This window comes from Megalobrama amblycephala, linkage group LG23 (assembly GCF_018812025.1).
Source record: "Megalobrama amblycephala isolate DHTTF-2021 linkage group LG23, ASM1881202v1, whole genome shotgun sequence".
Taxonomy (NCBI): Eukaryota; Metazoa; Chordata; class Actinopteri; order Cypriniformes; family Xenocyprididae; genus Megalobrama; species Megalobrama amblycephala.
In genome coordinates this window covers 208318-233126 of record NC_063066.1, presented here as the reverse complement: position 1 = coordinate 233126, position 24809 = coordinate 208318, and the positions used below count along the sequence as shown (strand labels likewise).

The following is a 24809-nucleotide window of genomic DNA, read 5'->3' as shown; positions in this document are numbered from 1 at the left end:
GTTATGGTAGCAATTTTGAGCATGAATCCTGCATTTATATGTAGATATCACTTCTGAAACTGCAGAGTGCAATTGGTGGTCGGTCCTCTCAAAGCATGAAAAACAAAACATATTAAAATTCTGAATGTATTATATATAAAGATTGCAGAGTCAGTGTAAGATATAGGCTACATTTGAGTATTGTATCTTTTGATATAGTTTACAAAATAAAACAGTACACTTTGAAATAATTGTAGTGCATTGCTTTGTTTTAAACCCCAAACATCTTACTTAAACATTCTTCATTAACAGTGTCATTTAAAAAATAAAAAATAAAAAAAAAATCAAAGTAGTTTCAATGTAGCTAGCTACTTTTTGATAGTAACTTATAGTGTAGCTAACTACTTTTTCAGAAGGGTAGCTTGACTGTAGTTTAACTACTTTAATTCATGAGTAGCTTGTAGTTTGTCAAACTACAGTTTCAGAGTAGCTTCCCCAACACTGAAAACAACCCACCTCCAAACTCTAGCTGATTTGTTTGGATGAACCCAAGATTTGATTAGATGAGTCTCACAACTTCATCTTTGATGAGATACCAAGATAATAAACAAGATACAAGAGAAAAATCCAAACAAAATCAAGCCACATTATCATAATTTTAATCAATGTGAACAAGGTTTGAACAATGGCATCAGTGTGTTAGAAGACAAACATGCGGCAGAGAACATATTGGATGTGATTAACAGCACATGCTGCTGATACAATGCAAGCCATGTGCAAAATGCCATATTAAAATTCACACTCACAAACCACTCAACGATGGTCTGTGATTAATTGCTACGATACATAGGAACATTTATGGAAACAAGAGCACAGATGTTCAATGTTCATTGAGAGACAGCGTAAATGCACTGCAGCATCATAAGAGATGTTCATTGCTCTGCCTTGATGTTTATTACATTAATGGTCCTGATGTTTTTTTTCCTAAAAGTATCTGGTAAAATAGCAGACCTTTGTGACATATAGTAATATTTTAAGATGTGATTAGCCGTATTGCTTTGGGACTGGAGTGCATGTCATGGAGGGGAAGCCAGGGAGGACAGAGAACCGTACTTGTAGGCTGAGGGCAGTTTGAACACAGGTGTTTCCCATGCTGAGTCTCTGTGGTAGGCCACATTATGGGATGGACTCATCGCAGGCTCCAGCAGACCACTGGAGAAGTCCCTACTGCAAGAGATACTTCTCGTGTTACTCCAGGCATCCATGCTAAGACAGAATAGTTTTTCAAGATACAAGACAGTGGAGTCATTCTTTAGTGGAAGAAATACCTGACAGTGGCACTGAATGTCGCTGAATGGCTACCCATAGTGCTCTGACTTGATGCCCTGTGAGGAACTGAACCTAAAAGGAGGATTCATTGAAGAACAAAGTATACAGCTAGATCGTATAAATGGATTGTTGATATCATTGTGAAATGAGAGCTGTCAAAAGTTCTATCCACACTTCTCAGAGTTGAAAATAAAATAAAAAGGTGGCCAATATATTTGCTCCAAAAGTAGGAAAATGTAATTATCATTATTATCAAAACCAAAAGCTTTTTAATGTAATTCTTTAAATCTGTATTTATACATTACTTTAGCCTTTCACTAACTGAATTTAGGTATTAGGGGTGTAAATAAATACATGTGAATATCACGTTATTATGTTTGGCGATACTGTATAAAGCATTTATTTATTTGTCTACTTCTAAGATTAGTGTCAGTAGCTATATGTTCAGTTTAAACCCGTCACTGCAAGATGGCAGTCTCAGAATGTAAACTGTGATGCAGAGAAGAGCAAAGTTGCATTGCTAGCAAACCCAGCTAATAAGATGATTAAATTACACCAGCCACAGTGTACAGAGGTGAAGTGTGGACTCATTTTGGCAAAGAAACTACTAAGGAGATAGACAAGAGTCATGTTGTTTGCAAAATAAGCCATGCTAAAATCCAATACTTGTGAAACACATTGAATCTGAGGGTCCATTTACACAATGTGCTAAAAACTGAAAAAAAATTTCTTTGCATTTTTCGCATACAAACAACAACATTGTCAAAACAATCACCGTTCACACGGCACATGGTTCACAGTTCACACGATTAAAAAAAATGTATTGCATGCCACACCAATAATTGACAAAGTCACTTTTTAAAAGAAAAACTACAAGCCTATAATACTCAATATGCACGCGCATTACGTCACTGTTTTCACAAATTTGTGTTTTTGTAGTTAGAAAATAATGGTATTGTTATTAAAACCCATTTTCATAAGTTTGCATTTTCAGGCCCCCGAAACGCCACTGTCATGTAAATGAACAGCCAAAATGTGTAATTCAGCACTCCAGTTAGGGCACGTTTATTTATATAGCAATTTATACAATAGATATAGATGCTTTAAAGTGAGCAGCTTTACAGTATAAATATATTTAATCTGTGTATGATAATGTTCACACGGTTCACACACAGTGTGTTCTCAAATTCTGTCTGCTTTGTTTTGTAATGTCTATATACTAGGGATGTAACGATATTATCAATTTCATGGTATCGCGATAGCAAAATTGTCTCGATATTATCGTGGTCACATGACTGCATGAAATGATACGTCTTCTGGGCAAAAGTGTACTTTTTCAGCCCGCTTCCGAAAACGGTTCTGGTGTGATGGGTGGCCAAAGTGCGAGGAGTGTATCCTTTAATAGAGACGTCTCACCTCATGAATATTATAGCAATGAATGTACTGAAAAGTAGTGATGAGAAAACCGAGGCTTTCTGAAGCGCTTGAGGCTTTCATCAATGGTTCATTACTCAAAGCTTTTAACACAGTGCGCATTAGCGACATCTGGTGGTCAGACTTGTTTTCTCAACCACATCTAAATTATTGCGGAGCAGATCTACGGTTTGAAAAAGCATGTGACCAAACAAAGCGTCGGAAGTCTGTGACATATGAAATCATTCTTGTCTTGGATCAATACAGTTCTATCTAATCTGATCTAATCTCATCTAAATTAATTAGTGACAATGAGACCACAACACATGTCATGTGTAGCCTGGTCAGCGGATTCACATATTGTTTACCCTTATGTTCTGTTCGGCGTATCTGAGACCCCGGCAATAAAACATAATTAAAGGTGCCCTAGAATTAAAAATTTAATTTATCTTGGCATAGTTAAATAACAAGAGTTCAGTACATGGAAATGACATACAGTGAGTCTCAAACACCGTTGTTTCCTCCTTCTTATATAAATCTCATTTGTTTAAAAGACCTCAGAAGAACAGGCGAATCTCAACACAACACCGACTGTTACGTAACAGTTGGGGTGTACGCCCCAAATATTTGCATATGCCAGCTCATGTTCAAGCATTAGACAAGGGCAGGACGTCTGGATGTGCACAGCTGAATCATCAGACTAGGTAAGCAAGCAAGGACAACAGCGAAAAATGGCAGATGGAGCAATAATAACTGACATGATCCATGATATCGTGATACTTGTAAATTGTTTTTCTAAATGTTTTGTTAGCATGTTGCTAATGTTGCTAAATGTGGTTAAAGTTACCATCGTTTATTACTGTATTCATGGAGCCGTTGCTATTTTCATTATTAAACACCTGCAGTCTATTATTAAACACCTTAATTCAGAATCAAATGTAAACATCCAAATAAATACCATACTTACACGATTAGACATGCTGCATAACGAACACTTTGTAAAGAACAATTTTGAGGGTTATATTAGCTGTGTGAACTTTGTTTATGCTGTTAAAGGCAAGCGTGAGCTCTGTGGGCGGGGAGCGTGAGCATTTAAAGGAGCCGCAGCCTAAATCGGCTCATATTTAATGATGCCCCAAAATAGGCAGTTAAAAAAATTAATAAAAAAAGCTGCAAGAATAATCTTTAAAAGATCACGTTCTCGATTTCATCACCCACATGATATGATCTAATTCCTAAATGACAACGATTCGCTGAGTATATTAAACCTTTGACAAAAATAAATTCACAACATTCAAATCTGCGTTCACGCTGCTGTTGATCTAGAGACAGTTGTCGTGTAGATATAAACAGCTTCACAATCTTGTCAAACACACAGTATCATTATTTGTTACAAAATATTCCAATTATCATCACAGAAGCATACAAAAGTGTATTATTCAGATAAAAACACTGATGTCTACTTCACTGATCAAAATAGAATAAATCACCTTTTGAAAGTGCTTCTAATAACGACTGTATTGATTGCATTGTAACGCCACTAGGTGGCAACATATTACTGTTAAAAATGTATTTATCACAATCATTCTTTTAGAAACAAGTAAAGTGTTTATGAATCCAACTTACAAAAATATTCTGTTTCACCTGTCTGGATCTTACATGTGTGTTCAAGCATCTTATTTGTGTTGAATTTGTGGTAACACTTTACAATAAGGTTCATTTGTTAACATTAGTCAATGTATTAACTAACATGAACTAACCATGACCAATACATTTGTTACTGTATTTGTTAATCTTTGTTAACCTAGTTTGTTAATCTAGTTTGTTCATTTTACTTGTGCATTTTACTTGTTTGTTTTACACAGTGCATTAACTAATGTTAACAAATACAACTCTTGAGAGTGTTAGAAAAAATAATAGATGTTTCCTTTGTCAAGGTCCAGCTGGTGCAATTATTAAGGGAGTTTTAGATCATTTGACCCCTCTCATACTATACCTCATACCTTTAAGCAACAAGTATGATTAGAGGATAAAGGACAGGATATGACATGGTTAATTTGTACATCATTGTAATGTTCAATCATTGTTTAACACTTATGGCAGTTTTTTCCAAGTCTTCATTTGTCTTTTTTTCTTTTTTTTTAATATCACAATAAATATCGTATAGTGGACTTTATATCAAGGTATTATCATACCGTGACATTTTGATATCGTTACATCCCTACTATATACACATGCCTCAGACAAATATTTTTGGTTGTTGCGTCATCGTTTTTTTTTTTTTTTTTAAAGATTTTAAGAATGAAAAGTTTCAGTTATTTGCCCTCTGTTGAGTAGGGGTGTTCAATTCTGGGTTCTTCATAGTCATTTAATGACAACTGAGATCCTAGAGTGTGACATGGCTTACAGCAGGGATCACGTTTGTACAGTCTGACAAGCAACAGTCATAAAAGACTATTATAAATCGTACAGTGTGAACCCAGTTTCAGTCAAAACAGGGTCAGCAATAAGAATACAATATTGGCGTCATTATTCAACACTAAATTTAGGCTATATTTTTTTCTGACAAGAAGCCTAAAACTACTTTTATTAAAAACACACTTTTAGCTTGACTGGCCAAATTAGTCCAGTTTAGAAAGGACATTACCTTGAAATGATGCGTCACCATTTCCTAGTTCTTGCCAATACTACCTAATTTTAAAGAGGGAAAAGTCACGAGAAAAAACCTTGCTCTAATATTATTTCAGAGTTAAATAAATGAGAGAGAAGGTAATGTATTATTTAATAAATTCATCTAATTCATCTAAACCAGTGGTCTCAAACTGCCGGCCCGCGGGCCATTTACGGCCAGCCCACCCCCTCTACCCGGCCGCAACTGATCTCAAAAATAAAACATAATCCGGCCCGCTAAATTATTATTATTATTATTATTCTCTAGTTGCTACCTGTCTGATATGCAAAGAAAAAGTCGCCGTTCTAAGGGGCATTCACATATCGTGTCACATAAGCGGCCGCGCCGCATTCTCCTTTCCAATGCGCTTTCGCTCCAGTGGCGTCTGTCGTTGCTATGCAACCATGAGCCGCGCTCTCAATCGCTTCTATTATGAGCGCGCTTGCCTAAATTACAGTAAAAGCACTCGACTTTAAGTCATGAGCGCCGATTTAAACCACCGAAACGCGTCCGATGCAGCCATTAAACGTTACCGATGCTCAAATGACATCTTGGACAAATGTGGCCCAGCTGTGTGAGCACAAGCGCTGCAGGTGTCTGTCAAGAAACAGAGGAGTGTACAAATGTATTCAGGGATTGTATTTGTTCAGTATAGTGTTGTTCAGTGCAAGATTTTAATGTTATTTAAGGTAACATAGAGTAAGGGAAAATACTTCCACTAGATGTTAAAAACTAATAATGTAACAATGAGAGATTTTTATTTTTTTGGCAAAATAAAGTTGATATATAGCTCCAGTTTTTTTTTTTTTTTTTATTTCTGACCCCTCCACGCCACAAGTGTTGCTGGTTTTGTTCCTAAATTACTGATTTTTTATTCTATATATCTTGTTGGATGTGAGAAGTCTCACCAGACTATTTCAATTAATAGTATTATATTAGTAATAGTATTATATAATTATATTACACTCTGTAACAATGAGAGAGACACTGCTGTTTACATTTAGTATGGTAAGATATTTATAGTATAGGTATACAAAATATTTTAGTAGGCCTAATGAAATTTGAAGTAAATGAGAAATAATGCAAAGGAAAGTAAATTTTCTGAAATGTTGCGCTTTCTTGCGCTTGAAGGATAATATGGCCCTCCTATGAGGTGTCAATCACAGAAACGGCCCCCCGACAATTTGAGTTTGAGACCCCTGATCTAAACGGTCAGGTGAGGGTAATAAGCCTGTTGACATCTCTTGTAATAGTGCAAAAAAACAGCTTGGACAGAGTAATGGAGTCAACAAAGAGAGTCGATTCCTGTGCTGGAGTCAACTCCAACACTAGGGCTACTAGAGGAAATGACTCTTTTAGAGTTGACTCCCCATCACTACTGTTGTTTTGATCATAAGTGTACATTCATAGAAATACTTATGCTTTTTACTAGCCGAGACCTTTCCAACTAACAGTCTGACACGTGACTATCCGATCATTGTGTTTTAAAAGGGATAGTTCACCAAAACTGAACATTTTGTCATCATTTACTCCCCCTCAAGTAGTTCCAAACCTGCATAAATTTCTTTGTTCTGTTCTACACAAAGGAAGATATTTGGAAGGATGTTTGTAACCAAGCCGATCTCGCCCCCCATTGACTACCATAGTATTTTTTCCTACTATGGTAGTCAATGAGGATCTGCTTGGTTACAAACAGTTTTCCAAATATCTTCCTTTGTGTACAGCAGAACAAATAAATTTATACAGGTTTATGACAACTTGAGGGGGAGTAAATGATTACAGAATTTTTGGGTGAACTATCCCTTTAACCTATTATGATTATATTAAATAAATTAGCAAACTAAACCGCAATAGTTATTCGATGATGAGATGGTTTCTTGGAATCTTTAATTCAGTTTTTATTTCTATTTTATTTACAGCACAGTTTTCACTTGTAATACATTTTCTACTATTATGTGTGCAAGCTCCTCTCCTTGTTGAACTTTGATGTTTTTTGAGCTTATGCAAAGTCATTTTTATTTACCGTTTTTTGAGTTTACTACAGCTTTTTGGCTGTGTTTGCTGTTTTTTACTTTTAGCTATAATTTATAATGATGCAAATATATTTTACTGAGGTTTTTATTTTTATTTCAGCTAATGAAAATGTTTTGTAAACAATAATAATACTAGGTCTGATTGCTATATGCTGTGTGTAAAGTCTTTTTCAAATGACAACTATTTTGTGTCATGTTATTTTGATTTCAAGTGTCAAGTGATTTTTAATTAATTAGCAAAAAAAAAAAAAAAAGTTAAAATGATCAAAATGTATATAGTAAAAGCTGGTTATTGTGCTGGCCACAACAAGCTGATCATTATCAGTTACTGGCCCAGAATATCCATATCAGTGCATCTTTAACATATGCGAACCCTGTCCAGGTGATCAAAACCCAAAAAAAACAGCAATGATGAATATCTGAAAACACCACAATCTATAGCGCTGACAAACCTATGTGGCAGTTCTGCTGTGAGCTTCTGAGACAAATCCTACTCAATACGTCTGGCTAGATGGAGAAACAGAGGAATAGGATTGCAAAGTAATGACAGTTGAAAACCACGTAGAAAGAAAACCACGTAAGGATAAGTATACAGAAAAAAAGTAAGCTTACTTTGTGAGAGAGCCCCCTGCTGTTGATTTCTACGCTATCAGCTCTGAGAAAAACAACCAAACTAATGTTACAATCACAAGCAAGACTTTCAATGATTAAAGCCTAGACTATCTTGAAAAAAACAGACATGACAGATACTATTTCATAGACATTCATATGGGATGTTAATGATTTTTCAAAGAAACCATCAAACACAGACAGTTAGAATGCAATTAAAATACGGTATAAATTTATGTCGTGTCAGTTCTGTTTTGTACTGTTGAGTATGAAACAGTTTAAAGTTAATAAATCAATATAAAAACAAAGAATTATGAAACTATGTGAAATGCGAAACTAAAGAACTTAGTTTAAACCTTCCTGAGGGATCTGAACTGATCATATACTCACAGGCTAGCAGAGGATAAGGATCGTGACATTGAGAGTGGAGAAGTGGGAACTTTTGTCACTGAAGAAGCTGAAATAAACAGAAAAACAGCTCTTTGAAATGATATATTAACTCACAAAAACAACCTGATCTATTTCATAATTACCAGGGATAAAATATCTTAAACTGTAACAGTTTGGACAATCTGTTCATCTTACAGATCTAAAGAGAGCTAAAAACAAGCTAGAAGGCACCTTGTCTTTGACTTCCTGGCTGTAAATCTCGGTTGGACTGTAATGCCAGTCTTGAACTGGAATGATATCAACGACAAGTGATGCATTAATACATTACATGTTTAAGGTGTGTTCTTCTTCAGCTCTTCTATTTCTACATTCATACAATATCATATGTTGTCTTCCATTAGAAGGATACATGCCATATTTACAGTGCATATAAATCGTATTCACTGCCTCTGACTTTTTATGTTCCTTTATTGTTTTCAGTTGTAAAATATTTTCAAATATAATTTATTCCTGTGATGCAAAGCTGAATTTTCAGCAGCCATTATTCCAGTCTTCAGCGAAACATTAATATTCTTATTAGGATAATAATATTAGGATGTTATTTGGATTTATTGATGAATAGAAAGTTTGGTAACACTTAAAGGTAGGGTAGGCAATTTTGGAGAGGCTAGCAATAGCAAGCTAGTGTTGAAAACATTAGATCCCACCCTCCCTTCACAGTGCTCCCGAAAGCCACACCTCCTCCAAAACACATGAACACACGCAGACAGAGTCTGCAAAGTGTCACGAGAGATGCCGTTAAATTGCTTGATGTCTCAAAGCACAGAACATTACAATAATAATAATGAATGTAAACAACTTACAGAGCTCTGACTTGTACCACTGCTGCAGATTCATTTCAGCGCTGACAGTGTTGCCATAGAAATGCATAAATCTGAATCTGAGGATGTGAACAGCTCCAGATAGAATGTCACGGGTTGCCATCTTGTAATTATGTGACCTTTATTTATATAGTGCTTTTTACAATGCAGATTGTGTCAAAGCAGCTTTACATTGATAACTGGTACATAAATTTTGGCTGCACAGCAGCTCTTAAAGAATAGTGTCAATGCAGGCAGATCAGAAGCACTGTTGAATAAATGTCAAGAATACTGTTGAATATCAAATGTCAAGTCAAATGTCAAGTGTCCCCAACTAAGCAAGCCAAAGGCAACAGCGGCAAGGAACCCAAACTCCATCAGGTGACATCAGGTGGCAAACAAGTGGCAAATAGGTGTTAAAATGGAGGAAAAAACCTTGGGAGAAACCAGGCTTAGTCGGGGGGCTGGTTCTCCTCTGGCGAACAGTGCTTTGTTACGATTCAGGTTACTATCATAAGTCTGATAGGATTGCAACAAAGTATTTATTTCAGTTCCATCCAGTTGAGGATCGTATTCATCACGCCGGTATGGACGGTCTGTTGAGGAACTGTGCTACTGGCTGTCATGTCGATGAGGCCTTCACAATGGATGATCTAGGTGATTCGATCTCTGCTGATACTTCAGGGCTGAGTTGTGGTCGTGTCCAGTTGAGGATCGTATTCATCACGCCGGTATGGACGGTTTGTTGAGGAACTGTGGCACTGGCTGTCGTGTTGATGATGTCTTCACAATGGATGATCTAGTCGACTCGATCTCTGCTGATACTTCAGGGCTGCGTTGTGGTCGTGTTATGGCGCCGGTCCTTGGTCTCAGCTGGATACGGCCCGGATCCGGTTGACTACGGTAGACCTTGGGATAAACAGAAAGACTAATATTAGCGTAGATGCCATTCTTTTTCTGATGTAATGAGTACATCTGGTGTTATAGGAAGTGTTCCCGGTTCCGGCTGACCTAATTTATGCAGCCTAATAATCCTTTAACGGATTGGAAAATATAAATTGATAACGTGTTATGTGTATGCCGGGTTAAAGAGATGCGTTTTTAGTCTAGATTTAAACTGACAGAGTGTGTCTGCATCCCGAACAATGCTAGGAAGATTGTTCCAGAGTTTAGGTGCCAAACAGGAGAAGGATCTACCACCTGCGGTTGATTTTGATATTCTAGGTATTATCAGCTGGCCAGAATTCTGAGATCGCAATAAATGTGAAGGACTATAATGCATTAAGAGCTCGCTTAGGTACTGGGGAGCTAAACCATTTAGTGCTTTGTAAGTAATTAGCAAGATTTAAAATCTATACGATGTTTAACAGAAAGCCAATGCAGTGATGACAGAACTGGGCTAATATGGTCATACTTCCTAGTTCTAGTAAGAACTCTAGCTGCTGCATTTTGTACGAGCTGTAGTTTTTTTATCAAGTGGGATGAACAACCACCCAGTAAAGTTAATCTAGCCTTGAAGTCATGAACGCATGAACTAACTGTTCTGCATTTTTCATTGAGAGCATATGTCGTAGTTTAGATATATTTTTAAGATGGAAGAATGCGGTTTTACAGATGCTAGTAACATGGCCTTCAAATGAAAGATTGGTATCAAAGAGCACACCCAGGTTCCTAGCTGACATCGAAGACTTAACAGAGCAGCCATCAAGTGTTAGACAGTATTCTAGATTATTGCATGAAGAAGTTTTCGGTCCAAAAATTAGAATCTCTGTTTTTTCTGAATTTAGTTGTAGGAAATTACTGGTCATCCAGTTTTTTATATCAGCTATACATTCTGTTAATTTAGCGAATTGGTAAGTTTCGTCAGGGCGCGAAGAAATATAGAGCTGAGTATCATCAGCGTAACAATGAAAACTAACGCCATGCTTCCTAATGATATCTCCCTAGGGTAGCATGTACAGAGTGAAAAGCAACGGTCCTAGTACTGAGCCTTGTGGTACTCCATATTTAACTTGTGATTGATATGACATCTCATCTTTTACTACTACAAACTGATAACGGTCAGAAAAGTATGATGAACCATGCCAATGCAGTTCCACTAATGCCAACATAGTTTTCGAGTCTATTTAGAAGAATGTTGTGATCAATAGTGTCAAATGCAGCACTAAGATCCAGTAACACTAATAGAGAGATACAACCATGATCTGATGATAAGAGCAAATCATTAGTAACTCTAATGAGAGCAGTCTCAGTACTATGAAATCCTGACTGGAAATCCTCACAGATACTATTTCTTTCTAAAAAGGAACATAGTTGTGATGAAACTGCCTTTTCTAGAAGAGGATCTATGACCTCTGGAAGCATCTCTTTCAATAGCTTAGTCGGTATAGGGTCTAACATACATGTTGTTGATTTTGATGATTTAACAAGTTTAGACAGTTCTTCCTCTCCTAAAGCAGTACATGAATTTAATTTTTCTTCAGGGACACTACAATGCACCGTCTGACACAATACTGTAGTAGATGGTTGCATGGTTATAATTTTTTCTCTAATATTATCAATCTTGCAAGTAAAGAAGTTCATAAAGTCATTACTGCTGTGCTCTTTGGAAACATCAGAAGTTGAAGCTTTATTTCTTGTTAATTTATCCACTGTATCAAATAAATACCTAGGGTTGTGTTTATTTTCTTCTAAAAGTTTTGAAAATAGGCAGATCTAGCAGTTTGTAAGGCCTTTCTGTACTCAATCATTCTCTCTCTCCATGAAATGCGAAATACTTCTAGTTTTGTTTTCTTCCAGCTGCACTCCATTTTTCTAGCTGCTGTTTTTAGGGCCCGAGTGTGCTCATTGTACCATGGCGTTGGATTAATTTTCTTAAACTTTTTTAAACGCAAAGGAGCAACTGAGTCTAATGTGCTGGAAAAGACAGAGGCAATAGTTTCTGTTGCAACATCGATGTCTTCTAAGCTGTCTGGTATGCTAAGGTGATGAAACTGATCAGGAAGATTATTTATAAAGCGATCTTTAGTGGTAGAAGTGATGGTTCTACCATATTTATGGCAGGGAGGCAGTTTAGCCGCTTTGACTAAATGTAGTATACACAAGACTAGATAATGATCTGAGATGTCGTCACTCTGCTGCAGAATTTCAACGGCATCAATATCGATTCCATGTGACAATATTAGATCTAAAGTATGATTATGACAATGAGTGGGTCCTGACACGTGTTGTCTAACACCAATAGAGTTTAGAATGTCTGTAAATGCCAATCCCAATGATTCTTTTTTATTATTGGTGATTGGTGATTTTAATATCCATGTAGACAATAAAAAAGACTCACTGGGATTGGCATTTGCAGACATTCTAAACTCTATTGGTGTTAGACAACACGTGTCAGGTCCCACTCATTGTCGTAATCATACTTTATATCTAATATTGTCACATGGAATCGATATTGATGCTGTTGAAATTCTGCAGCAGAGTGACGACATCTCAGATCATTATCTAGTCTCGTGTATACTACATTTAGTCAAGGCAGCTAAACTGCCTGCCTGCCATAAATATGGTAGAACCATCACTTCTACCAACAAAGATCACTTTATAAATAATCTTCCTGATCAGTTTCATCGCCTTGGCATACCAGACAGCTTAGAAGACCTCGATGTTGCAATAGAAACTATTGCCTCTGTCTTTTCCAGCACATTAGACTCAGTTGCTCCTTTGCATTTTAAAAAGATTAAGGAAATTAATCCAACGCCATAGTACAATGAGCACACTTGGGCCCTAAAGGTAGCAGCCAGAAAAATGGAGCGCAGCTGGAAGAAAACAAAACTAGAAGTATTTTGCATTTCGTGGAGAGAGAGAATGATTGAGTACAAAAAGGCCTTAAAATCTGCTAGATCTGCCTATTTTTCAAAACTTTTAGAAGAAAATAAACACAACCCTAGGTATTTATTTGATACAGTGGCTAAATTAACAAGAAATAAAGCTTCAACTTCTGATGTTTCCAAAGAGCACAGCAGTAATGACTTTATGAACTTCTTTACTTGCAAGATTGATAATATTAGAGAAAAAATTATAACCATGCAACAGTCTACTACAGTATCGTGTCAGACAGTGCATTGTAGTGTCCCTGAAGAAAAATTCAATTCATTTACTGCTTTAGGAGAGGAAGAATTGTCTAAACTTGTTAAATCATCAAAATCAACAACATGTATGTTAGACCCTATACCGACTAAACTACTGAAAGAGATGCTTCCAGAGGTCATAGATCCTCTTCTTAATATCGTCAATTCATCTTTATCACTAGGATACATACTAAAAACTGTTAAGATGGCTATTATTAAACCTCTTATTAAAAAACAACTTGATCCTAGAGAATTAGTCAATTACAGGCCGATCTCAAATCTCACTTTTCTGTCAAAAATACTTGAAAAGGCAGTATCATCACAACTATGTTCATTTATAGAAAGAAATAGTATCTGTGAGGATTTCCAGTCAGGATTTAGACTGTACCATAGTACTGAGACTGCTCTCATTAGAGTTACTAATGATTTGCTCTTATCATCAGATTGTGGTTGTATCTCTCTATTAGTGTTACTGGATCTTAGTGCTGCATTTGACACTATTGATCACAATATTCTTTTAAATAGACTCAAAAATTATGTTGGCATTAGTGGAATTGCATTGTCATGGTTCAAATCATGCTTATCTGACCGTTATCAGTTTGTAGTAGTAAACAAAGAAATGTTATATCGTTCACAAGTTCAATATGGAGTACCGCAAGGCTCAGTACTAGGACCGTTGCTTTTCACTCTGTACATGCTACCCTTGGGAGGTACACTGTTACGCTGATGATACTCAGCTCTATATTTCTTTGCGCCCTGACGAAACTTACCAATTCACAAAATTAACGGAATGCATAGCTGATATAAAAAAATGGATGACCAGTAATTTCCTACAACTAAATTCAGAAAAAACAGATTCTAATTTTTGGAGAAAAAAACTTCTTCACATAATAACCTAGAATACTGTCTAACACTTGATGGCTGCTCTGTTAAGTCTTCGTCATCAGTTAGGAACCTGGGTGTGCTCTTTGACACCAATCTTTCATTTGAAGGCCATGTTTCTAGCATCTGTAAAACCGCATTCTTCCATCTTAAAAATATATCTGAACTACGACATATGCTCTCAATGAAAAATGCAGAACAGTTAGTTCATGCGTTCATGACCTCAAGGCTAGATTACTGTAACGCTTTACTGGGTGGTTGTTCTGCTCACCTGATAAATAAACTACAGCTCGTACAAAATGCAGCAACTAGAGTTCTTACTAGAACTAGGAAGTATGACCATATTAGCCCAGTTCTGTCAACACTGCATTGGCTTCCTGTTAAACATCATATAGATTTTAAAATCTTGCTAATTACTTACAAAGCACTAAATGGTTTAGCTCCCCAGTACCTGAGCGAGCTCTTAAAGCATTATAGTCCTTCACGTCTATTGCAATCTCAGAATTTAACCTGGCATACACATAACACATTATCAATTTATATTTTCAAATCCATTAAAGCATTATTAGGCTGCATAAATTAGGTCAGCCAGAACCGGGAACACTACCCATAACACCAGATGTACTCGTTACATCAGAAGAAGAATGGCATCTACACTAATATTAGTCTTTCTGTTTATCCCGAGGTTTACTGTAGTCAACCGGATCCGGGCCGTATCCAGGTGAGACCGAGGACCTGCGCCTTGACACGACCACAACGCAGCCCTGAAGTATCAGCAGAGATTGAGTCAACTAGATCATCCACTGTGAAGGCCTCATCAACACCATACAACGTCCATACCGGTGTGATGAATACGATCCTCAACTGGATGGAACTGAAATAAATACTTTGAATGTTGCGATCCTATCGGACTTATGATAGCAACCTGAGTCGTAACAAAGCACTGTTAGCCAGAGGAGAACTGGCCCCCCAACTAAGCCTGGTTTCTCCCAAGGTTTTTTTCTCCATTTTAACACCTATCCATTTGTTTGCCACCTGATGTCACCTATTGGAGTTTGGGTTCCTTGCCGCTGTCGCCTTTGGCTTGCTTAGTTGGGGACACTTGACATTTGACTTGACATTTGATATTCAACAGTGCTTTGATCCGCCTGCATTGACACTATTCTTTAAGAGCTGCTATGCAGCCAAAATAATGTACCAGTTATCAGTGTAAAGCTATATAGTGCTTTTTACAATGTAGATTGTGTCAAAGCAGCTTTACACTGAGTAAAGCTGCTTTGACACAATCTACATTGTAAAAAGCGCTATATAAATAAAGGTGACTTGACTTGTTTGTGAAATGTAACAGCCTTTATGTGAAATAGTTTTAAATACATTATAAATATCGTTACTTTCACTTTTTATCAATTTAATGTATCCTTGCTAAACAAAAGTATTGTCTTTCAAAAAACAAACAAAATTAAAGCTGCACGCAGCATTTACCGGAGTTCAAGCACTTTAAGGCTTTTAAGCACATAAAACGGTATTACATTTTATTTAGCAAGCATGTAAACACTTAGATCAAAGATGAAAAAGACCTTTTACAGCCAATACAGGCAATTAAGTAAGGAAAAATATGTTTTTTAAAGGTTTTTTGACAGTTATAGCGCTACCTATTGCCCGATCACCACCACGTTTTTTGGATGTCCTCAGAGTGTGGCCATACATATGCATGTTAATTTTGGTGTTCATGTTGTTTTGAAGTTATAGATACTTATATATATATGAGAGCATAAAAAATGACCCAAGAACATCTTTGATTGGATTTTTTTGCCACTTCCTATCAGAATTTTGACATCATATTTATTTAACCAACTTAGGTTCCGTGTTTCTTACGCTGGTTTCATCTTGATCGGACAAACAGTTTTGAAAATATTTGCAAAAGTCTTTTAAGCGCTAAATCACAACTTTGCACAAACCATAAGCTGAAACCTGCCAAGTCTGATATTGTTGGACTCAGCAAGGTTTCAGGAGTCTAAGCACATGGCTCCCGTGAAAATAAGTCGACCACACCCAAAGTTACATACATTTTCATCCAAAACCATTAAAAACATAGGTTTTTAAAGGTTTTTAACAGTTATAGCGCCAACTATGGTCCGATCTCCATAAAAATCGGCATGCTTCTTTAGAATCATATGCTGCATGTGCTCACCTATTTTCGTGAAGTTCTGTGTTTTTATTGAGGCTTTATAGGCATTTGGGTATATTTAGCCACGCCCATTTTATAAATGACGACCCAAATATTATATGTTATAACAACCCAAAGGGTAAAATAAAACTTTTTTATTTTGATAATTATTGATCTAGAGAGTCCAGAGAAATGTCCTGTACTGGTTTCGTTCCGATCGGGCAAAAAACCTAGGACTAGTTCGCAAAAGTAAGTTTTTCACATATTTGCAAACAATTAATGAACGATTTGATTGACAGCATTGGTTCTTGAGGTAAAGTTGTTCAGCATGAGGAGATCTATCAAATGATATGCATATTGTGTGGATCTGTGAAACACCATGTGATTACAGAGGCATAAAAACTCATTAGTGCCAACTAGTGGCCGATTTCTTTCAAAATTCTTACAGACCTCTAGGCCCGTGAGTCGAACATGCCCACCGAGTTTCGTTCCAATTGGGCTCCATTAACCTTGTCTAATAGGTGCTCAAAATTCATTGACCGATGGCGGCCATGTTTTTTGAGATACGCAAATGTTCTCATAAACTATCATGACCCCTTGGACCAAGACACTGCATGCCAAATTTCAAGTCAATCGGACTAACGGTTGCATAGTTACAGCTGTTTTCATGGGGTTTTTTTAGTCATAGCACCATCTAGTGTCAAATCGACACTTTTTTTATCGTGACCAAAGACTGAGCCCATACACATGTATGCCGAGTTTGGTACAAATATCTCATTTTGTTCTCGAGTAATAGCCATTTTAGTAAAAGTCATACATCATACATTTTGGCGCCCCTTAGCGACCGTGAATCAAAATGAACATTTATTAACAAATTAACACTCCAGAGAACATTTCTGCACTGGTTTGGTTCCGATCGGGCGTAAAACCTAGGACTAGTTAGCATAAGTAGGTTTTGGACAAAATTCAAAATGGAGGAAAATTGTCCCTGGCAGATATGAAATCTGAGATATACATTCTTTTCATAACTTCTGAGGTTCTCCCCAAATTGAGGACTACCATTTGGCCAAGTTTCAAGTCTCTAGCACTTACAATTTGGTCTGCACGATTTGTTTTAGGGGAGAAGAAAAATAATAAAAATACTTTGTAACGGATCATTACACTTTGACGTTGTCAGTTTTTCGTTCACATTACCACCTTCACTTAACGAATAAGCAAAATAAATAACAAATTTTGAAATCAATTGATTATGATAACTGTCCTTATTTATTTATCTGAAGGAAAATCATAAAAGATAATGATGAAAATAAGGGTGTGGTCGGAAAAGGAGACAATAAGAACTGGTAGGGGAAATGAAGGAGAGATGAGTCGCGGAAGTGAGAGCCAGGTGGAAATGACGGAACTGCTGCACGTTGCATTGAATATTGAGGTCGTCTTTGGTATATAACCTAACCAAGATCGCTGGAGATTCAATCCTTGGTGAGTACAACTGGAAGATTGCGTTCGCATCTTTGAATGTATAGCTACTCTGCACAAGGACGAGTTCATGAGGCAATCGAAACGGAATATACCGGATGAAATTATCGGCACGACAAATGGGTTTGGGGATTTTTTTTTTTTTTTAAATTCTACTCCCTTTTAAACGCGACTGCTGAGTGCCTCTTGGAATGTCAAAAATAGAAGAGATGGTCCCAAACGGTCCTATTTCCACGCTTTCAAAGCTTCTTTAGATCTCACAATCCTTCACAATTTATAGGCCCTAGCCATACACAAAAGAGGCCAACTATACAGATTTTTTTTTTCTTCTTTATTTCGAGAAATGTTGATTGATTATTTTATTTTTCATTGTTATTATTGTTCTTGGTTGTGAAACTGTGGTTCAAAGTATTTTTGCACATGTGTATTGTTTTCTATGAATGCCAAAATATTTATTTTGTAATTATACTGTAAATAATAATTCTCTTGATTTTGAAACTTTTGTGGAGAGTCCTTTATTTTATTTAAGCGCTGAGTGGGGTCATTATTTATTTATTTTTTTTCCCCGACAGTTATTTAAACTGTCTGGCGCCCGAACAAACGGAAACTTTAAATTGTGTGGCCACGCTACAACTTACAATTACAATAGGGTTTCAGCATTTCATGCTTGAACCCCTAATTAAAGTTGCAAGCAGAGATGAAAGGGCCCTCGCACCTGGGCTCACCGCCACCCGGTGGCCTTAGGAAAACTGCAAAAAGTGGGCGATATTCATTTAAGCAGATACATAGAGGAGAAATATGGCATAGTCAATTTGATGCACCACACTTCCTGCTGCCAGCAGATGGCACTTGTATGCCCAAGTTACAACAACCTCCTGTTTCATGGTAAAACATCGAAATTTGTCAGGCCTCCACTAGATCTTCGCAATTTAATGTTGGATAGGACTTTAGATTAGACTGACCAAATATGATGTTGATCTGATTAAAGCCCTAGGAGGAGCTCGTCAAAGTACAACCTCTGGAAATGGCAAAAACTGCACAAGTTTTGCAGGAAAAAAAATCAAAATATCTGACTTCCTGTTGGTTTTCAGATTTTGTACCAGGAGACTTTTTTGTAGGTATTGGGCTGTTACATGTGTGTACCAAATTTCATACCTGTACGTGAAACGTAGCGCGAGGAGCACTTCATTGAAATTTTGTAGGTGGCGCTATCAATCCATTTTAATTCTGAAAATTGACCTAATTCTGAAACCTATATCAGACGTAAATTTTCACCACTTTTGACACGTGTTCAATGTTTCATGAATTTTCAACCATGTTTAGGCCCCCAAAAATGCGATTCATTTTGGAGAAGAATAATTAAAGCAGCAAGCAGCGATGAAAGGGCCTTCACACCCATGCCACTGCCACCCGGTGGCTTTAGGAAAAAAGAGCACGGTGGGCAATATGCATTTAAGTACATAAATATAGGAAGATAATGTCAGTCATTTGTATTTGCCACACTTCCTGCTATCAGCTGGTGGCGATATGACTATAACTTAAGTTTAGCATGTAGATGTCTTCAGGCCAGGGCACTGATCAAACGTGAAGTTTGAGACAGATTGGACATTGTATGCTTGAGTTACAACAACTTCCTGTTTCGTAGCATTAATCGCATACATTAGCACTTAGTCAAGTGTTGCACGATTTAAAGTGTTTCTAGCATGTTTGGATTTTTCATGGCATATTTAAAGGTCCCGTTCTTCGTCATCCCATGTTTCAAACTTTAGTTAGTGTGTAATGTTGTTGTTAGAGTATAAATAAAATCTGTAAAATTTTAAAGCTCAAAGTTCAATGCCAAGCGAGATATTTTATTTAACAGAAGTTGCCTACATCGAACGGCCAGTTTGGACTACATCCCTCTACTTCCTTCTTTAATGATGTCACTAAAATAGTTTTTTGACTAACCTCCGCCCACAGGAATACACAAGAGTTGCGTTTGTAGAGTGTGTTTGTCGCCATGTCGTCGAAACGCTGTTATTTTCATCCCGCAGTCCAATCACCGGGTCTGATTCCGGCTCAAATTGATAGGGTAAAATTAAAGACATGTTTACAATAACACTGAGCGTGTGCATCTCCACGTTATGGTAAGAGGCGTGACCTTTCCGGGCAAGGTTCGCTCAGAGCCATAGAGAGATATGGCTCTGGGTTCGCTAAGCTGCTGTCGAATCACAACACAGGAACCGCTGGCACAATCAGAACTCGTTATGTATTTCTGAAGGAGGGACTTCATAGAACAAGGAAGTCATCAGCCCGTTTTTATGACAGTGGAAACAGCGGTATACAGATAAGTAAATTATGTGAAAAATACTGTGTTTTTTTACACGCGAAACATGAACACATGTTATATTGCACACTATAAACACAATCAAAGCTTCAAAAAACCACGAAAAACGGGACCTTTAAATGTGTTTCAGGGAATATATTACAGTGCAAAGCATGCCATTTCCTGTTGCCAACAGGTGGCACTATGACTAACTGAATATTGGTATGTAGATGTCTTTAGGCCAGGACTCTCACACATGTGAAGTTTGGGGCAGATCGGACATTGTATGCCTGAGTTACAACAGCTTCCTCTTTCATGGTGAAACATCAGACTTTGTCAAACTGCAACTACAATAGCAACTACAATAGGAGCAGCTGACACCATCTGTGCTCAGGCCCTAATAATCCTAAGGAAAACAATAGGGCCTTCGTCCTTTCAGGGCTTGGGCCCTAATAATCCCACGGAAAACAATGGAGCCTTCGCCCTTTCAAGTCTTGGGCCCTAATAATCCTTAGGGGAACAGTATGGCCTTCGCCCTTTCAGGGCTTGGGCCCTAATAATAATCCTTTGGGGAACAATAGGGCCTTCACCCTTTCAGGGCTTAATTAGAAGAATAGAAGAATAACCAAGCAATTACAATAGGGTCCTCACACCATCAGTGCTCGGGCCCTAAAAAAACAGTTGTGTATGTTTGCCAAACTCAACTGTGTGAGATCTTGTACCAAAAAAAAACATGGGTGTCAACAGATAGCTGGCACTACTTATTTGCAGTGTAATTTGTGCAAAATAAAAAAAAGAAGAAAAAAAAGGAGGAAAAACCTTGGGTGAGGATGAAGGGTACTGTGTTCTTATCAAATTTGTTTGAAATTAGTTTTGGGAGGAGAACTGTTGAAGAAAACCGAATTGAACCCAAATTTTAGGTTCAAGATAAAGGTAGACATTCTTACGGTGACAGTAAGAATGGTAAATGCATGTTGATGACTCAGCAATGTGTCTTGAATAAAATATTTTTTTCATAAAGTCCTGTTTCTCTCTTTTTCTTTTTGCCATTATCACCAGAGTAGACAGATTTCATTATGTCTTTCCAGATTAGTTTAGTTAATTATAACATTTCTCCAGCTGTTTTTTTAAACCTATAATTAAGCAATAATGTAGGCTATTTGTTATTCTTAAATCAAAAATCTAAAAAGAATTGGTTCATTCTGAGCAAAAACACTGTGCTATTTTTTTTTTTCCTCCATTGTTATCAGTTACCAAAATAAAATATTACTGTTTTATTGATCCTGAAACAGAAGTCATTTAAAATATTATTTGTTTATTTAAATTTTACTTTTATCAGTAAATGTACAATGCTCCCAATATGCAATACAGGACTGCCACTAGAAACGTGATAGCTAACTTAAGTTGACAGAAGAGCTGCAGAGATGTCGAAGGCATATTAGATACAACTATATTAGATATAATTGAAGTGAATAACTTATTTTATTTACAAATGTCATGTTTGTGATTTTTTTTTATTTGTTAAACTATTTAAATATTCAGAAACTAGTGCCATTATAAGCAACCATTTTATTTTTCTGTTTAACTTTTATTAGACTGCAGATCGAAAAAAAAAGAATACTTCATAATACTATTTTTAAAATTTGAGAAATCGCTGCTTATTCTAAATGTTTACATAATGCAGTTTCACTTTTTTAATCAGCAGAGCAAAATTAATAGCCTAAAAACATTTAACTTGCAATGTTAACTTATGAGATAATATAAAAGAAACATCAAAACAAGTGTGTAATCAAGAAAAAATATTTGACATTTGATGTTTGACAGGGAATGCATCTCCAAAGCATAGTCGCCGGCATCAGTCGGAAATATATTTGTTTAAAAAAAATCATTGTGAGGACAACTGGCAGCAGCTGGTTCTTAAATTCTAAGACTAGAATCTTAGACACTGCACACTACACAACTTTAAACACCAATTGTAAACACAGACTGAGCCCAACTGGAACAGACCCAGTCTGTTTAGGCATGATCAGTCATCACGACTAAATGACATTCATAATACAGCTACACAGCTACAGAGGAATGGCATAAAGACAACTGGAGTAGACAAATCACAGTTCAGAATTTAAGTTGAATTTAAGTTAAGAATTTGACTTGACATAGGCTGTCCACTCATGATCTCCATGCTAACTGACTGAGCTTGAGCAGTTCTGCCAAGAGGAATACAGAAAATTGCACTGGACAGATGTGCAAAGCAATATCCACATACACTCAAGACAAGAACTGGACTACCTAATTTGCATCTACTAAATGTTTTGTATTTAATGTGTATAATATGTGTGTAATATATAAATTCGTAGAAATATGTTTTCTTGTTTCTTGACGAATATTTTCTTGATCTGTGCCACAAAAGCAAAAGTAAATGCTTTGTGGTTTAATGTTGTAAAACATAACAGTTTCCAAATAGTGAATACTATTTATAGGCCCTGTATTCAACTATCTATTTTGAGATTCATGTAGAAATACCTTTGATTTTGAACAGTCATCTCTAACTTTGATATGTAGGCATTTTGTTCTGAAATTTTCCTGCACAAAACATAAACCAATAAATAAGGCAAAAATGAAAAAATAAATGGCTTTATTAATGCAGTACTCATCCTTACTTGGACATCTTCTCCATCTCTTGTTGCATTTTCAGTCCATTCTCCTTCATTCTCTCAGTCTGTACTTAGAGTGTTGTGTGACATTAATTTGATTCAGTAAAAATAAGTCATGTTAAGGGCAGGATGCTCTCACCTTCTGCTGATAGTGGGCCAGTAATCGTTTCTGGTGTCTGGCCTGGAATTGTAAGACCTACAAACCATAATAAACATGTCTTTATAAGTGCTACTGCTGCATGATTGATTAACATATCTGCAATCATACTTATTTTTATCTACATTATCACCTTGCTTATCTCTGAGAAGTACTTGACAGCAACTGCACTGATATCTGTGAAAAGTTCTTGAACCTCTGAGCTGCTCTATGAAAACAATATGCAGATTAGTGACAATTCATTAATAGTAATCTCTATGACATAATTTCTTGTATCTTACCTTATCAGACAGTGGAGAGATTTGACACTTTGCTTTGCAAATAAGGCACACACCTTGATTTCCTTAAGGGAAAACAAACACAGACCTCTCTCTGTACTGTATTATTTCCAGCAGAGGGCAGCATGTTCACACATTTAATTTATGATCTCACTGACAATACATTCATACTGTGATTTTGCTACTTTATTAATGCAGTGCAATACAAAATAGGCAGATAATTATACTTGGAATAATTATAATTCACATACTGTTTTATAAACACTATAAACGCAACTACAGATAAATGTAAATGCAGCACTGTTATACCATCTTTAAATCTGAACATATTTAAAGTTAGCTGATTGTGCTACCTCTCTGAAAGCAAACATTACAGATGATGTGGCAGCAGTTTGTGACAGCCAGGTGACGCTCAGGACCAGGTGACATGAAGCACGAGTTACAGCAGATCCAGTGAGACATTATCCTATTTGAGTACAACAACATCATTGTGGCTGTGTGCTAAAACCTCCAAAAGTGTGCTTATACAGGCAACAGTATATCATAATTATGAGATTGAAAAAAAAACAAAATTACGAGATTAAAAAAAGAAATTAGGATTTTCTGTCAATATATATGTCATAATTTTGACTTTCTATTATGACATTTTAAGACAATGTTGCCTTAGTATGTCGACGTTTTTATGTCATAATTACAACTTGGTGTGTCCCAATTTCGATTTAGTATGTAATAATTATGAGAGTATGCATTAATTATGATTTACTAAAACATGATTATATTCTTATGTGGCGGAAAATGGGCTTCCATACACTCTAGGTAGGCTGCTCGCTGGGTTTTGAGATACAGCCTGTGTTAAGATTACACATTGTATTTCTTAGCAAACCAATCGACTATCATCGCAAATGTTTTATTAATCCAGTTCAAACTGTGTTTAATATACAAAGTGTGTTCTCTATTTGTCAGAAACTAATTATTGACTGAAAAATATTAACTAGAAGAACTGATTAAATGTACAACAAATACATAAATAATGGTTAAATTAACCTAATTAGCAGGCAGATGTAACGTACGTTAAAGCATTTGAGCAAAAGAATGTATACAATTACCCTTGAGGACATCACGAACATGAACGGTGCTGTGGACATTAAATCTCAAAAGTAAAAACAAAAATAAAAACACATACCCGTATCTTTCTTTACGCGTTATCCAGATTATTATCAGTAGTATGTATCTAACAAATTAGCTGATTTTGCGACGCTTTTTGAAACGCTCACGTCACTGTACTGAAATCGCGCACTCCTCACATACAAATGACAACGGTGACCGTAGTTTCCGGCAAATACTTTGATGGAAACAAAAGTTACCATATTAAAAGTTTGTTGATGAATTTTTAAAATAAATATTCTTAGTTGATAGTGAAATAAAACACAAAGAGAAAAAAGGTATTTAATAAGTATGAATTTATTAAATTCAGTACAG

General features: G+C 36.4%; 1 protein-coding gene across 7 annotated transcripts; it reads right to left on the bottom strand.

Moving 5' to 3' along the window:
- Positions 1-618: 618 nt before the first annotated feature.
- LOC125259233 (probable E3 SUMO-protein ligase RNF212) lies at positions 619-24659 on the bottom strand. 7 transcript variants are annotated; one of them, XM_048176714.1, is made up of 13 exons: positions 24437-24659; positions 23684-23796; positions 23334-23395; positions 23186-23260; positions 23035-23091; positions 22902-22960; positions 22765-22824; positions 8656-8711; positions 8425-8491; positions 8038-8080; positions 7878-7932; positions 1308-1380; positions 619-1206 (listed from the first exon to the last, which is right to left on the bottom strand). In XM_048176714.1, the coding sequence occupies exons 2-13, from the start codon at positions 23790-23792 to the stop codon at positions 1056-1058; spliced, it is 867 nt and encodes a 288-aa protein (XP_048032671.1). In that variant the 5' UTR covers positions 23793-23796; positions 24437-24659; the 3' UTR covers positions 619-1055. The 7 variants fall into 7 exon arrangements, with proteins under 7 accessions (XP_048032671.1, XP_048032677.1, XP_048032670.1 ...); XM_048176720.1 differs by having other exon boundaries at positions 23186-23255; XM_048176713.1 differs by having other exon boundaries at positions 24514-24659.
- Between the last annotated feature and the right edge of the window lie 150 nt (positions 24660-24809).

What these genes read in the sequence shown, in the direction of transcription:
- LOC125259233 (XM_048176714.1), bottom strand. Translation starts at nt 23,792, where the DNA reads ATGTCTCACTGGATCTGCTGTAACTCGTGCTTCATGTCACCTGGTCCT. An exon ending in TAATGTTTGCTTTCAGAGAG is followed by an intron (nt 23,396 to 23,683) that starts GTAGCACAATCA and finishes TTTTCCCTTAAG; the next exon opens with GAAATCAAGGTGTGTGCCTT. An exon ending in GCCAGGAAGTCAAAGACAAG is followed by an intron (nt 8,492 to 8,655) that starts GTGCCTTCTAGC and finishes TGTTTATTTCAG; the next exon opens with CTTCTTCAGTGACAAAAGTT.